Here is a 16364-nt window from a genome sequence, read left to right on the forward strand (position 1 = left end):
TCCGGGAGGGACCGAGCCAGGGGGTTGTCTTATTAAATTCTGGCAGCTTCCACCCCTTGGTGGCGGAGACACAGAGGGCGGGTCGAGTTTGAGGGTCAGGGAGGAGAGTGACCCGGCCCGGGTTCAGGGCCCTCCCCACCCGCCTGGGCGGCCAGAACTCCAGCCCTGGGGAGTGGGCAGGGCCTGTTTCTGTGCCTCACGCCCTGCTTTTCGCCTCCTTTAGCGCTGTCTGCTAGCTGCTTTTCCTGCTCTCTCTCCTGGGAGGCGAATCCTTGAGCCCGAGATGGCAGCCACCCTGCTCATGGCTGGGTCCCAGGTAAGCCGGGGGTGGCTTCTTGGACCCTGCCTATGCTTAACCACCTCGTCCCCGCGTTTCTTTGCTCTGCAAATCCCTGTGGGAAATTCCCTGGGATTAGTAATTCGCTTGCTTTGCCATTCTGCCTCCAGAGATCCAGTATCAGGGCAGTATAGCCACAAACAAGCATTTATTGAACACCTGCTGTTTGCCTTTCAATACTAGGGAGACAAAGATGGATGGAATGTGCCCTCCCTGTTTGGTCACAATCTGTAGGAAGACAGATGCATCCGGTTAGCCATGAGACTAGCGTGATAAAAGCACTATTTTCTGTAGGAGCAAGGTGCTGTGGGAACCAATAAGTGGGAGTATTCTCTCTGAGGTGAGGGAGGGAGGAGTGGAGCAGAGCAGCGGAATGGGCGGGTGTGGGGGGGCGGGCACTGACGAACAGCTGGTGCTTGAACAGGGTTTTAAGGAATAGTAGGATTTCACTAGTCCGAGGAAGATATTCCAAGAAAAGAGGAACGTTGTAGGTAAAGGTATGGAATGATGTAGATGCTCCATGTGTCCGGCCATGGGACCAAAGCAATCTGCTCATAAATTGCTCTCTCCTGAACCACATCTCTTTGTTGCTTACTTATTTCTCCTTTGGACTCTACATATCAGACCTAACGCCTTTTGCCTTCTCAACAATTCCAGCCATGTCTCTCATTTCAAGAAGAAAAATTGGTACTAACTTCCTAGATACCAAGTATTGAGGAAGCAATGTGTGATTTCAGGCACCTGTGACATTTGAAGATATGGCCATGTACCTCACCCGCGAAGAATGGAGACCTCTGGACCCTACACAAAGGGACATTTACAGGGACGTTATGCAGGAGAATTATGGAAATGTTGTCTCATTAGGTAAGAATTCTCTGTCTTTCTCCACCCCACGTTTTTTGAGACTATCAAAAATGCCTTAGCTCTTTCAACACAAACTAGTTACTTGATTTTTAAAGCACCTAATTAGATTTTGGTGTGGGCTGAGCCCTCAGGCAGTTCTTTGAGTGAGGGAATATCAAGGTCATACCGTCTAGGATGAAAGATTGTTTCTGCACATTTTAGAAACACTCAAGATTTCTTGCGCCCTGAATCATTTGCCATTCTCCAGCCTGTTTGTACAGATCACTGACCAAACAGGTCTGACATAATGGTACTTGCCAGGTTATAAATGCCCCTGTAAATGGTGCTTTTACTAGAAGATGAAGGGGTGCTGACCGAGGTTGACAGGAGGGCAAAAGCCACCTTTTTGTGTTTGTTTTGGCTTCAGAGCCCTAGCTTTGCCTCAGGTCCTTTATTTATCCAGAGTAGGTAGTTGTCTAGAGATGTTTCAGAGTTGATCATAGATTTTGAGTTTGTCAGATGCTCTTCCAGGAGAATCCTGAACTAAATGAGATCACAAATTCTATTAAAGAGGGAAGCTAATTTTCTTTAATGGCCTGCAAACCTGTCGTTTCTCTGAGATACCCTTTTGTCTGGGTGCAACTAGAATAAACTGTTCTTGAGCCGAACAGTCTTTTGACTCACTTTGTCTCCTGTTAGGACTTGACAGAAGTTAGCAACCGTGTATGGTTCACTAGGTTATCTACCGTTCATTAGGATTATTTGTTTTTCTGAAAGCTTTATCCCCATAGCTTTTAACAAACAAATGGCAACTCTGAAGGGTTTCCTATTTAACCTGGACTCACTCTAATGTCTCAGCTTTCATGGATCCTTCCTTTAGAAATGCAGCTAGAAATGACGCTATCTACCCAGATCTGTTGTAGTCAGGAACCCAAGTATTCCACTTAATCCAACAAAAACAAGAAATGAGAATCTTAAAGAAATGTGAATGTATATGTCAGTTGTCCACCCCAAGGAATGCTTGTTGGAAAGATGGAAACATGGAAGCACCAAAAAAAAAAAAAAAGCAAGTTTCTTGCCCAAATAAGTTTGGGAATAGGTTAAATAATGTTTACAAGACTTCTTTACCTTCAGACTCCTCAGAACCTATAATCTAGTATCAGGGTATTTTGAATTTCTGAGAAGAGGATGTTGTATGTACCATTTACCAAACTAATTTATCCATGGACCTTTTTCCCCCAGAATACCTAGTAACCTCTTTCTAAAAAGTGTACCAAGAGACACAACTTGGAAACGTAGTGACTAGTAGAAAGTTTCTTATACATAGTGACTTTGTGTATTCTGATTTTCTTTTAAAGTCTTTACCTAGTCAATGCCAAGAGTATTCTGAGCCAGACATCTTTTTTGCCTTCTCCAACTGTCTCACTTCTGTTTACATTAAAAGGCCAGTGAGGGGGACTTCCCTGGCAGTCCAGTGCTTAAGACTGTGTTCTTCCAATGCAGAGGGTGTGGGTTCAATTCCTGATTGGGGAACTAAGATCCCAAAAGCTGCATGGTGAGGCAGGAGGAAAAAAAAATACAAAAAAAAGCCACTGAAAAGTAGCAAGTAACATTTGGCAGTCATTTTTCTTGTCAAGTGAGACTTGATATAGATTGATAAAAATCTGTTTTTCTCCATGCTAACCCAGTAAGTCCATTTTTTCCCCTAGTAGGTGCTTAGTATATACTAAATAATGCTAATGATGAAGACTTGACAAGTTAAGAACATATAATATATACACACATGCAAAATATCTAGGCTCTTGGCTTTTAGAAGTTCTAATTTAGAGTCTTTTATATTTTCTTATATATTTATTTATTTATTTATTTATTTGGCTGTACTGGGTCTTAGTTGTGGCACACGGTTTTAGTGACAGCATGTGGGATCTAGTTCCCTAACCAGGGATCGAACCCTGGCCCCCTGCATTAGGAGCTTGAAGTCTTAGCCACTGGACCACCAGGGAAGTCCCTAGAATCTTTTATATTTTCTATTTCTGGTTTTCTTCTTTTGAAATACCGGGAACGTATATAATTTGAATAAAGAACCATTAACTGTAGTGATACAAAGCATTAACTTTTATCAGACACCTGGATTTGTATCTTAGCTTCACCATTTACTACTTTGTAACCGTTTGTGAACCACTTCTGTGGACCTTGGATTTCTCATTCATAAAGTAGAATTCATCATGATGCCCAGAGGAGGCAATGGCACCCCACTCCAGTACTCTTGCCTGGAAAATCCCATGGATGGAGGAGCCTGGTGGGCTGCAGTCTATGGGGTCGCTAAGCGTCAGACATGACTGAGCAACTTCACTTTCACTTTTCACTTTCACGCATTGGAGAAGGAAATGACAACCCACTCCAGTGTTCTTGCCTGGAGAATCCCAGGGATGGGGGAGCCTGGTGGGCTGCCGTAAATGGGACCGCACAGAGTTGGACACAACTGAAGCGACTTAGCAGCAGCAGCAGCATTATGATGTCTGGTGCTCAAGCTGGTTGAGGTAATTCACATAAAGAACTTAGCACAATGCCCAGCACACAGTAGATCATTTTTGTGTGTGTTTACCAATAATATTCTTTACCCTTTATTACAGATTTTGAAATCAGGAGTGAAAACGAGGTGAATCCAAAGCAAGAGATTAGTGAAGATGTAGAATTTGAGGCTGCATCTGAAAGACCTGTTGGTAATACTGAGGAAAATCCTGAAAGTGAAGAGGCCTTTGACAACAGGGATAGATCAGAAAGACAATGGGGAGATTTAACGGCAGAAGAGTGGGTAAGCTATCCTCTCCAACAAGTTACAGATCTGCTTGTCCACAAAGAAGTCCACACAAGCATCCGATATCATATATGTTCTCATTGTGGAAAGGCCTTTAGTCAGATCTCAGACCTGAATCGGCATCAGAAAACCCACACAGGTGACAGACCCTATAAGTGTTATGAATGTGGGAAGGGCTTCAGTCGAAGTTCCCACCTTATTCAACATCAAAGAACACACACTGGGGAGAGGCCCTATGACTGTAATGAATGTGGGAAAAGTTTTGGAAGAAGCTCTCACCTCATTCAGCATCAGACAATACACACTGGAGAAAAGCCTCACAAATGTAATGAGTGTGGGAAGAGTTTCTGCCGGCTGTCTCACCTCATCCAGCACCAAAGGACCCACAGTGGGGAAAAACCCTACGAGTGTGAGGAGTGTGGGAAAAGCTTCAGCCGGAGCTCTCACCTAGCTCAGCACCAGAGGACCCACACAGGTGAGAAGCCTTATGAATGTAACGAATGCGGGCGAGGCTTCAGTGAGAGATCTGATCTCATCAAACACTATCGTGTCCACACGGGGGAGAGACCCTACAAGTGTGATGAGTGTGGGAAGAATTTCAGTCAGAACTCTGACCTCGTGCGCCATCGCAGAGCTCACACAGGGGAAAAGCCGTACCACTGTAATGAATGTGGGGAGAATTTCAGCCGCATCTCACACTTGGTTCAGCACCAGAGAACCCACACTGGGGAAAAGCCATATGAATGTAATGCCTGTGGGAAAAGCTTCAGCCGGAGCTCTCACCTCATCACACACCAGAAAATTCACACTGGAGAGAAGCCCTACGAGTGCAACGAGTGTTGGCGAAGCTTTGGTGAAAGGTCGGACCTGATTAAACACCAGAGAACCCACACAGGAGAGAAACCCTATGAGTGTGTGCAGTGTGGAAAAGGATTCACCCAGAGCTCCAACCTCATCACACATCAAAGAGTTCATACGGGAGAAAAGCCTTATGAATGTACAGAATGTGAGAAGAGTTTCAGCCGGAGCTCAGCTCTTATTAAACATAAGAGAGTGCACACTGACTAAGTCCTGTAATTATGACTGGGAAATGATTCATTTGAAGGTACAATTGCATTTGATATCAAAGAGCTCTCTCAAGACTGAAGCTTCTCTTACTATACTGACTTTCTTTGCTGTGGGTTGCCATTTAAAACATCACAGAAGACAAGCCACTTGAAATTCTGACCCATGGCTTTGGCAATATTATTCCCTCTTCCAAAATAGTGATTTGTATTCACCCAATACTAACGAATTATTTCATCAAAATCACAAATAACTGGAAATCCGAAGACCAGGTGATAAATGCTGGTAAATGCTCAGGCCTGGAAGTGGAGTAAATCTTTCAAAGTAATTTCTCCCATCCTTGACCCAAAGAGCTATACTAGGAGAAATGTTGAACTGTGATAGGGTGGTCACAGCTGCTTTGGAACAAAACAACCAGAGACTTTACCTGAATTGCCACACCTATTCACTCACCATCATAGTAGCTGGGCACACACATCTTCCCTTCAAAGGGCTTTCTCCTTGAGTTGCTCATGCATTTGTATCTTTCTATCTTCCTGAGAGCAGGATTCTGCATGGTGAAGGCAATGATCATTACTTTTCTCCTCATTGTTTCTAATTAACTTTTTTTAAAGCTTTCCTCTTTGTGAAAGCTTACTGAAGATTCAGATTGAAAGGAAAAATGAGACAGATTTGGGGACCAAGGACTCATCAACAGTGGTGATTTTAGCAAGAGATGCCCACTGTTGTTATTGCCATTGATCAGAATTTATGAATTTTCTTTGGGGATCACTGTAGGGAATATTGTAGGGAAAATCTTCAAGGAAAGCTAGGACCATAAGTGATGGTGGAGTGTAAGGAGCAAGTGGAATTGACTGGGGAAGGAAGCATAGAGTTCCTTCCCAAGGAATCAGGTTATTTCTGTGTTCTTTCCCCTCTACCCTTTAAGATCAATTCTCCCTATACTGCTAACTCTAGGATTTGATAAGGGCCACATCCCAGTGTTTATCTTAGCTTGCATAAGGGCATGTGTATGTACAGTGAAACGTGTATTCTTTTGTTTTTTCCAATAGCAGAAACTGAATTCACACTGAATTAGCATGCTCTTGGGTGATATTGATCATGTGACAGAAAAACTGACATAACTCCAATGTGAGAAATGTCCTTTTGTTCATTCTTTATGAAAAAAATTTAAACACTAGTGCTCTTGTGTGCACTCTCCTGAAAGATCTCTATAGAACCAAGCACTTGTTTATATGTATTAGTCTGTTGGAGATAATTACCAAATAGGTTGATTGTCCTAGTCTCAGACTGAATGATCTCTTTGCCCTAGTCACAAGGAATTAATAAACCTAGATAGGAATGTATTTCCATTCTCTCAGCTTACAAATTTAAGTGGTTTATGTCAGCGTTGACCCAATTTAAGCCAGTAATGTCAGTTCTCCTTATCTCAGCTCAAATAGGAATTAAGAAATATCCTGAATGTTGATGCTTATCCAAGCATTTGGGGGTGGGGGTGGGAGGGAATCGATGTCCAGGAATGGGGGCTAGAGTAAGGAATATTTTGTTTTGAGTCTGCCCCAAATACTGTGCTTTATTGTGAGTGTTGTAACATTTGAAAAACTTTTGCCATAACTCTTTGGGACTTGGTGTTAAAAGAGCCAGTGGTCTTTCCTGGGTCGTGTACTATAGTGATTTCCTGTGACCCACTGCCCTGCGGGTCTGCATCCTTTGCAATAACACAACCTCAGACGTAACAATGAAATAATCCACAAAGTAGATGTCTTTCTGTTGGCACTCCTATTTAAATACAGAATTGGGCAGGGAGCATGTTCTTTGTTCTATACGAAATCTAGCTGTGGATATTCATATTTTAATTGTTGAATGACTTACATGTTCTTGATGACTAAACTCAAACGTGTCTTTTCCCCATATGTGTTGCTGATGGTTTTAATGAATATCAAACTTCTGTTGTTTCTGTGAGCCGCTAGGGGCATTAGCTTCAGAGTGGCCAGAGAAGACATCATCTCCATGACCTAACTGTATTTTACCCGCTTTTCCTTCCCTATTCTCCTCCCTTACCCCTAGCCTGTTCCTTCTGCTGCCTTTGGTTTCTAAGTGCCCCAGCCTTCTCTCCAGACATATACACTCCAGTTGGGAAGTTAAAAGGGCAGAGGGCCAGACCAGCTCTATCTCCTCTCTTGCTGCCAGTTGTTGCCCATTTGCTGCGTTGAACTCTGTGTAAAGTTATGCATCAGTCTCTCTTTGCTAAAGCTTTCTGCATGCCTTCTGCTCCCAAGTCTGGCTGCTTCTGCACATACCCTGAACACATCGTGCCTGTTTTCTATGATTGTGGAGAGTGAGTGAACAAGTTAAGTATGTAGCACAGTTTTCCTTCTGGTATTGGTCACAGTTCTACTAGTGTCTGTCTACATCTGTATTATTCTAACAATATTCTGTAATTAAAAGTAAAATTTTTAAAATCAAAAAGCGAAGAATTATTTTAGTAATTCAGCACCAATTCACAAAATAGCTTTTCATTGGATTCATTAAAATTGGGCACAATTGGTTTTTTATATTGATGCCTTTGTACAGATGTTCTTGTGGGAATCTGGGAAGTGTCTTCACATATTGGTCAGCCTTTTGGATATTGCCATATTTGGGGGAGATGCAAAAACCTTGGCATTTCCTATGAAGATTAGGCTGATGGCAAACAACATGGAAATATTTGGTATGGGTAACTCATTAACTTTGGGGAAGGAAAACAAAAGCAAAAAAAAAACAAAAAGGAAAAAATGAGGGGAGGCCATATTGCTTTAAGGAGATATTTTTGGGTATCTGTTAGTACTAAAACAGTTTCTACTAAATTAGTATTAGGATCCCAGAACAGAGAGATGTCTTAAAAATGGTCAGAGGCTCTCAATTCGTGACAAAATTTCACAGTCTGCCTAAGGCAGTGATTATTTTCTAGTAGGTTGTGGCCACAATCTTCAAATTTCTTACAAGTAATTTTATCTTGGGGAGCCTTTTTTCTTTTTTTAATGGAAGACCAATTTAGACAGAGGTAGGGAGTAGAAGTGCTTTAAACTGGGGGAAAATACAAATGTGAAAGAAAAATTTTAATTTACCCTATAACCAAGACTTGAAAGAGATTTTATAAATTATCAGACTTTTTTGGGGGGGGGGGGGGATGGTGGTAAGGGGCTGTGCCACATGGCTTGTTGGATCTTACTTCCCCAACCAGGGATGAAACCTGTGCCCTTGGCAGTGAAAGCTCAGAATCTAACCACTGGATCTCCAGGCAGTTGGCATAAACATTTCTTAAAACTTTTTTTCTCCTTCCTACATGTTCAGCATTTTTTATTTCCGGAAAGGAAAGTTCAAGGAAAATGGTGGAGAAATTGACCTGGCACTTCTCCTTCAGGGTATTTAATATGTTAATATTTCACCATTATTCTAATAGGGGCAGATTTCCTTTTCTGAATTTTCTCTAGGTGGCTAGCCCTTGGTTAGGGCTGTGCTTCCAGGCCATTAGGACTCCACTGAGTCCATTGAAATGATAATTTGTTAAATGGTTCCATAGTGTTTCAAAGGTTAGTGTTCCTGCTGAAAAAGGAGTTCCTGTGCCTCAGGAGAAACTTACTCTTTGAAGCATTGGTTAGATACCCATCTCTCTACAGTAGAGGAGCAGCCGACTGGGACCTCCTTATCTCTAGGAGACTTTAAGATAAAAAGGTTGTTAGTGAAAAACAATAGAGGAGTAAAATGGCTTGAAGAAAATGACCCTGTAATGACCTAAAATGGTTTCAAGGTGAATCTCATTGTATTTATCTGTTTTCCTAAATGGTTCATATGCAAAGTCTGTATCATTTTTACCTTCTTCAAAGCTGCTTTTGTTTTTCCCTTTGGGAGAGACTGAGGCTGGTGATATCAGAATCTCACTTTGAATTTCATAGCATCCCCTGTGGCTGCCTTATAGACATCACTTGGAAATTAGCCAGGCAGACCTGAAACTGAATCTACCACTTTGTTCTGTCACCATCATCACCTTTCACTTGCTTCTTCTGTACTTCCAGACTCAGTCATGGTCTAGTCATCCATGCTAGAAACTTATATTTCATATTTGAAAACTACTCCTTAAGCCACTATTCCAAAAGCAATCATAAAAATCAGTTGCATAATTAGTCTTCCAGTCATTATCTTAGTCATAGTCATAAGTTGCTCAGTCGTGTCCAACTCTTTGCGAACCTATGACTGTAAACTACCAGGCTCCTCCGTCCATGGGATTTTCCAGGCAAGAATACTGGAGTGGGTTGCCCTTTCCTTCTCCAGGAGATCTTCCCAACCCAGGGATTGAACCCAGGTCTCCCACATTGTAGGCAGACGCTTTACCGTCTGAGTCACCAGGGAAGTCCTGTCATTACCTTGCCACCTCCTAAATATTTCTCAAATCTATCTACCTGCTTTGTCTATTGCCCTCACTTATCATGTAACCTTGGGCAAGTTACTTAGCTTTTCTGTTCTTTGGATTTCCCATCTGTAAAGTGATGGGTAATTATACCTACCTCGCAGAATGGGTCCGGAAGATCCGCTGGAGAAGGAAATGGCAATCCACTCCAGTACTGTTGCCTGGAAAATCCCATGAACAGAGGAGCCTGATAGGTTACAGTCCATGGGGTCGCAAAGAGTCGGACATGACTAAGAGACTTCAGTCACAGAATTGCAAAGATTAAATGAAATAATAGAGCTCAAAATATTAGTTGCAATTATTTAGACCATCCCCAACCCACATCCTGCTTACTGAAACAACCTCTTAATGAGTCTCCTCTATTTTCAACCTCCTTCCAACTATTCTCCCTAGCAGCAGCTAGAATGATCTTTCTGAAGGGCAAACCCATTCTTGCCATTCTTCTGCGCAAAACTTTCTCATGCTTTCCATTGCCAGTGGCACCATGTGTAATGTGTGAGGAAGTGAACAAGACCTGGCCTCTGCTGCCTTCCTGAGCTGTGGTTCTCTGCGCTTTCCCTGCACTTGCAGCACTCTCCAAGCTGCCTCTCCTTCTCTCCACTCTTCTGGTCAGCTTCTCCTCCTCCTGCAGGTCTCCATGCCTGGCTTGTTCCAGGGAACCTTTCCTGATCGCACAAGACTGGATCAGGTGTTCCTGTTCAGTGTTCCCTGGGTTTATCCCAGTCAAAGCACTTTATTTCTGTTTTGTAAATGCCTGTTTACTTCTTTGTCTCCTCCACTAGATTCTGATATCCTCCAAGAAATCACTGTGTGTTCTCACCATTGTATCTTCAGTCCCTAGCAAATGTTTGACTGAGAATAGAGAGGCAACAAACATGTGTTGGATAAATGAAAGGAGTTGATGTATCAATTTCATTCCCTTTAGTGGGACTGGTGACTTCATTTCTGATTTTTCGCTACACAGTTCAGTTCAGTTCAGTCGCTCAGTCGTGTCCGACTCTTTGCGACCCCGTGAATCGCAGCACGCCAGGCCTCCCTGTCCATTACCATCTCCCAGAGTTCACTCAGACTCACATCCATCGAGTCCGTGATGCCATCCAGCCATCTCATCCTCCGTTGTCCCCTTCTCCTCCTGCCCCCAATCCCTCCCAGCATCAGAGTCTTTTCCAATGAGTCAACTCTTTGCATGAAGTGGCCAAAGTACTGGAGTTTCAGCTTCAGCATCATTCCTTCCAAAGAAATCCCAGGGCTGATCTCCTTCAAAATGGACTGGTTGGGTCTCCTTGCAGTCCAAGGGACTCTCAAGAGTCTTCTCCAACACCACAGTTCAAAAGCATCAATTCTTTGGCGCTCAGCCTTCTTCACAGTCCAACTCTCACATCCATACATGACCACAGGAAAAACCATAGCCTTGACTAGACGGACCTTAGTCGGCAGAGTAATGTCTCTGCTTTTGAATATGCTATCTAAGTTGGTCATAACTTTTCTTCCAAGGAGTAAGCGTCTTTTAATTTCATGGCTGCAATCACCATCTGCAGTGATTTTGGAGCCCCCAAAAATAAAGTCTGCCACTGTTTCTACTGTTTCCCCATCTATTTCCCATGAAGTGATGGGACCGGATGCCATGATCTTGGTTTTCTGAATGTTGAGCTTTAAGCAAACTTTTTCACTCTCCTCTTTCACTTTCACCGAGAGGCTTTGTAGTTCCTCTTCACTTTCTGCCATAAGAGTGGTGTCATCTGCATATCTGAGGTTATTGATATTTCTCTCGGCAATCTTGATTCCAGCTTGTGTTTCTTCCAGTCCAGCGTTTCTCATGATGTACTCTGCATAAAAGTTAAATAAGCAGTGTGACAATATACAGCCTTGACGTACTCCTTTTCCTATTTGGAACCAGTGTGTTCCAGAAAAACGTCTATTTCTGCTTTATTGACTATGCCAAAGCCTTTGACTGTGTGGATCACAATCAACTGTGGAAAATTCTGAAAGAGATGGGAATACCAGACCACCTAACCCGGCTCTTGAGAAACCTGTATGCAGGTCAGGAAGCAACAGTTAGAACTGGACATGGAACAACAGACTGGTTCCAAATAGGAAAAGGAGTACATCAAGGCTGTATATTGTCACCCTGCTTATTCACTACACAAGCCACTCATAAAAGAAAGTCTGTAGAAACGGGAGGTATTCTGTCATTGCATGTCTGGTGGGGCCTCATGCTAGAGGAAAAAAGGCTCCCAGAGGCTATGTGGTCCTCCCAAGGTAAAATGAGGGTAAAATCACCTACTCTTGAAGCGTCAGTATTTGATGAATCATTGTCATCTTTGGAGGGTTATCTAGGATTAGACATTATGGCAACTTTGGTAAAATGTTGCAAGGCAAGCTCTCGATACAGGGAGCTTGGGCAGGATTCTAAACTCCCAACTGTAGATTTGGCTATTGGTCAACCTCTGAATTCTCCAAGCTGATAATTCTCCAAATTGAGCATTATAAACCAATAGTTGTTGATATTTTGAGAAGGATCCAGATTCCTTTAAGAATCTAATGAAAGTTTTGACTCCTTTTTTTTTTTTTTTGAGAGTTCTTTATATATTTTGGATACAGGACTTCCCTGGTGGCTCAGGCAGTAAAGCGTCTGTCTACAATACGGGAGACCCGGGTTTGATCCCTGGGTCGGGAAGATCCCCTGGAGAAGGAAATGGCAATCCACTCCAGTACGATTACCTGCAAAATTCCATGGACAGAGGAGCTTGGTAGGCTACAGTCCATGGGGTCGCAAAGAGTCGGACACGACTGAGCGACTTCACTTTCCTTTATCAAATACATGATTTGCAAATATTTCTCCTAGTCTTTGACTTTTCATTACCATAACAACATCTTTCAAAGAACCAACGTTTCACATTTTGATGAAGTCCTGTGTTCTAATAGGATTTTTACCCACGATTTCCTTTTCTAAGTCTCTGTATTGATAGTTCTCAAGTTACAAGACTCAATCTTTGTTTTTTAGATGAGGGAGGAAAGAAGCATGCTTTCTAGATTTCACCTTCATTTGGTTATATCCACTCTATTGGAATTTGGGTTTTAGCCCAGGAGAAGGCAATGGCAACCCACTCCAGTACTCTTGCCTGGAAAATCCCATGGACGGAGGAGCCTGGTAGGCTGCAGTCCATGGGGTTTCGAAGAGTAGGACACGACTGAGCGACTTCACTTTCACTTTTCACTTTCGTGGAGAAGGAAATGGCAATCCACTCCAGTGTTCTTGCCTGGAGAATCCCAGGGATGGGGGAGTCTGGTCGGCTGCCGTCTGTGGAGTCGCACAGAGTCAGACGACTGAGGTGATTTAGCAGCAGCAGCAATACTGCCATTATACCAGAGCAACAGGGCTGTGTTTCTGAGCCCTGTATGTTAAAGGGTCCTCCAGTTGTACCTTTCCCCGTGGGAGCAGAGGAACATGCCATCTAGAGCTTATACTCCTGCCTCCCCTTCTAGATCACCAACTTCAGTTATCTAGGACCTGGACTCCTTTGCCCTGACAGCTCACTTCAAGCCTCTTACCCAGTCCTAGTCCCAACCTCCAGGCACACAATGAATCATTTTCACCAGTGACTTATTAGGAGTCAGAACCTATGATATCCAGATTTCTGAGGTGAGTAATTTGTTGGAAGGATGAGTATGATGTGAGTGGAACCCAGGCACACAAAGAGGAGAAATCTGGTCAGGGTACAAAGGATAGAAGTTAATTCATTTAATAAAAACTTGTTGAGCACCAACAGTATACTTGGTATAGGACTGAATGAGATGAAGGCTCCGCCCTTGTTGAACTTGTATTCTGTAGGGGAGACGGACAAAGGCATACATAACATCAGGTGATAACAAATGAAGTAAATAAAAATAAGGGAAGTGGTGTGAAGAGGGACTGCTCTTTTAGAGAAGATAGTCAAGACTCTCTAAAGTGGTGACATTAGAGCAGAGTTCCGAAGGTGTCAGGATATCTGGAGGAAAGTGTTTTAAGTTCTTAATTTACTAAAGAGCAAATGTGAGGGGCTGAGGCAGCGGTTGGCATGCTGGAGGAATAACACCAGGTTGGGGTGGGTGGAGCTCAGTGAGGAAGGGGGCAAATGATGGGAGATAAAAACCATTTTTAGAGACTAGTTGTGGAGTTCAAAGAACATCCAAACACACTCACATGCCCAGCAGGTAGTTGAGAATATGAGTTCAGAGCTTAGGACCCAAAAGGGGCAGGCAGGTAAGTAGGAACAGTGATGGGGTTTCGCTGGTGGTCCAGTGGTCAAGAATCCACCTTGCAACGCAGGGGACACTGGTTCAATCTCTGGTCTGGGAAGATCCCACATTCTGTGGGGCAACTGAACCTGTGTACCACAACTACTGAGCTCCTGCTCTAGAGCCCATACTCCAAAACAAGAGAAGCCACCGCAATTAGAAACCCATGTACCAAAACTAGAGAGTAGCCCAAGCTCGACACAGCTAGAGAAAGTCTGAGCGCAGTAACGAAGACTCAGCACAGCCAAAAATAAATAAATTTTTAAAAATAAAAAAAAACGAGAATAGTGAGTATGGAAATGAATAGCGAAAACTATGCACGTGACTGGGGTGACCCTGATAAGAGTGTGAGAACAGCATCAAAGATGGAATCCTGGGAGCACCCAAATGTAATGATGGGCAGAGGAGGGGACTATTGCAGAACCCACAGAGAATCAGGAGAGGAGCGTCCCAGGGCAAAGGCCATACATTTCAAGATGTTCAAATGTAGTAGATATCTAGTGAGATACTCTATTTGAAACTCTTTGTAAATGGAAAAACTTTATGCAAACATACCATGTCATATTATTGTTAGTATTAATGATAATTTCAGAGCACTTTCCCCCTTATTGTAATGGATATTTTTTCCTATTTTTCTTTTTTAATTTTTTGGCCATGCCATGCGGCCTGTAGGATCTTAGTTCCCCCACCAGGGACTGAACCCAAGCCCCCCTCCACTGGGAGCTTGGAGGCTTAACCACTGGACCTCCAGAGAAGTCCCTCTAATGGATATTTTAACTTAAGGGTAATGAAACTTGAGCCATACACATATTGTCTATTTATAATCAATTCTTACTATTTTATTACACTCTTAAAAGTTATACCTAGGGAGCAGGACTCACAATCCCTGTTGAATTTGATTTGTGTAACAGTATATTTAACTTGCATATTGGAATATGGGCAATAATACTTGGGATTCTACTGGATTTCAGTTAAAAGCTTATAGTAACACTTCCTAGAAGATTTGCCACATATAACTCTTCTGTCTGCTCATAGGGAAGCCTTAAAATAATCAGAAGTCAATGGACCAAATGTTACGTTCAACAGTCTCCTAGAATTTGATTTCTTGAATTTAGGTGGAAGCTGCTACCACCGCCGGTGCCAGTCTCTTTACCAGTTGCAGAGTTCAGAGTCAGCGCAAAGATGCACCAAGGTCCTGGTGGTGACTCTCCAGGGAATTCTGCTGTGGCCAAGCAGAACAAATACGTTAAGTTCCTCCAAAGACTAAGTGTTCATCACTCTTAAATTGGACCCAGCAATCCTAACTGGCCCTGAAATTTGATTCTTGCTATCTTGAGTTTGATTGAGGGAATGTAAGGCTGGAAAGGAGAGCTCATTTTGCTATTTTTCCTTTTCACTTTTTCTATGTTCCCTCAACAAAACTCCAGGAAAGCAGATAAATCATGAGGAAAAAAAGTACAAAAAAGAATTAAAAAATCAGAGACTACCAGGAATTCCCAGGTGGTCCAATAGTATGGATTCCATGCTTTCACTGCCTCCGTGTTCAATCCTTGGTCTGGGAACTAAGATCCCACAAGCCATGAAATATCACCAAAAGAAAAAAAAAAATCACAGACTACCAACAACAAGTTTGGAAATATGAAGTCTTAGAAAGGTGAAGGTTTAACTTTATTGGTTTTGATTCAATGAATCAGACCAGTTATGCTCTAGCTGTGTAGCATGATTACAAGACTGTAATTTGGACTTACATCATAGTTTGAGCCTCAGCTCTCACCTGGGAATTAGTTTCTTCATTTGCAAAAGGGAAATGATACCTTTTGCTTTTTGCCTCATATATTGTTGTGAGCGTTAACTAGTGTTTTGAAGTCTATATAGGTATAACCTCTATGGGAAATTTTCTAACAAAGCTACTCAAACGACTGTTGCTCTTCAATGTTGACATTTTGTGAGGCCACAATTTTGTTCTTTAATACTGTTGCTTCTCAGAACGTGTTCATATTGCATTGACAAGCCAATCTGCAAAGGACATAGGAAAATGTTCTCATTATCTTACATCACAGTTTGCTTTGGGCTCTAAATAGTATTTTCTAACTTATTCATCATATTGGAGCTTCCCTGATGACTCCCAGTGGTAAAGAATCTATCTACAATGCAAGAGATGTGGGTTCGACCCTTGGATTGGGAAGATCACTTAGAGAAGGAAATGGCAACCTAACATTCTTGCCTGAGAAGTCCTATGGACAGAGGATCCTGTCAGGCTACAGTCCATGGGGTCACAAAAGAGTCGGATACGACTTAGCTGCTAAATAACAACAACAAATTCATCATGTTGACAATGATGGTTCTTTTGTTTTGGTTGTGTGAGTGAGAACCAGGAGTGGGCTTTCTCTGGTTGCAGCGAGCAGGGGTTGCTTAGTTGCAGTGCTCAGGCTTCACATTGCAGTGGCTTCTCCTGTTGCAGAGCACAGGCTCTAGAGCATGGGCTAAGTAGTTGTGGTACATGGGTGTTAGCCACTCTGTGGCATGTGGAATCTTCCCAGGCCAGGTATTGAACCTGTGTCCCTTGCAGTGACAGG

General features: G+C 42.7%; 1 protein-coding gene across 1 annotated transcript; it reads left to right on the plus strand.

Annotated features, from left to right (window-relative positions):
* The first annotated feature begins 225 nt into the window (after positions 1 to 225).
* On the plus strand, positions 226 to 5532 carry ZNF436 (zinc finger protein 436). The gene is made up of 3 exons (XM_068967422.1): positions 226 to 316; positions 1075 to 1201; positions 3814 to 5532. Exons 1-3 carry the CDS (start codon positions 284 to 286, stop codon positions 5064 to 5066), a joined length of 1413 nt encoding a protein of 470 aa, XP_068823523.1. The 5' UTR covers positions 226 to 283; the 3' UTR covers positions 5067 to 5532.
* Positions 5533 to 16364: the final 10832 nt, after the last annotated feature.

Source organism: Capricornis sumatraensis, chromosome 3, assembly GCF_032405125.1.
Source record: "Capricornis sumatraensis isolate serow.1 chromosome 3, serow.2, whole genome shotgun sequence".
Lineage (NCBI taxonomy): Eukaryota > Metazoa > Chordata > Mammalia > Artiodactyla > Bovidae > Capricornis > Capricornis sumatraensis.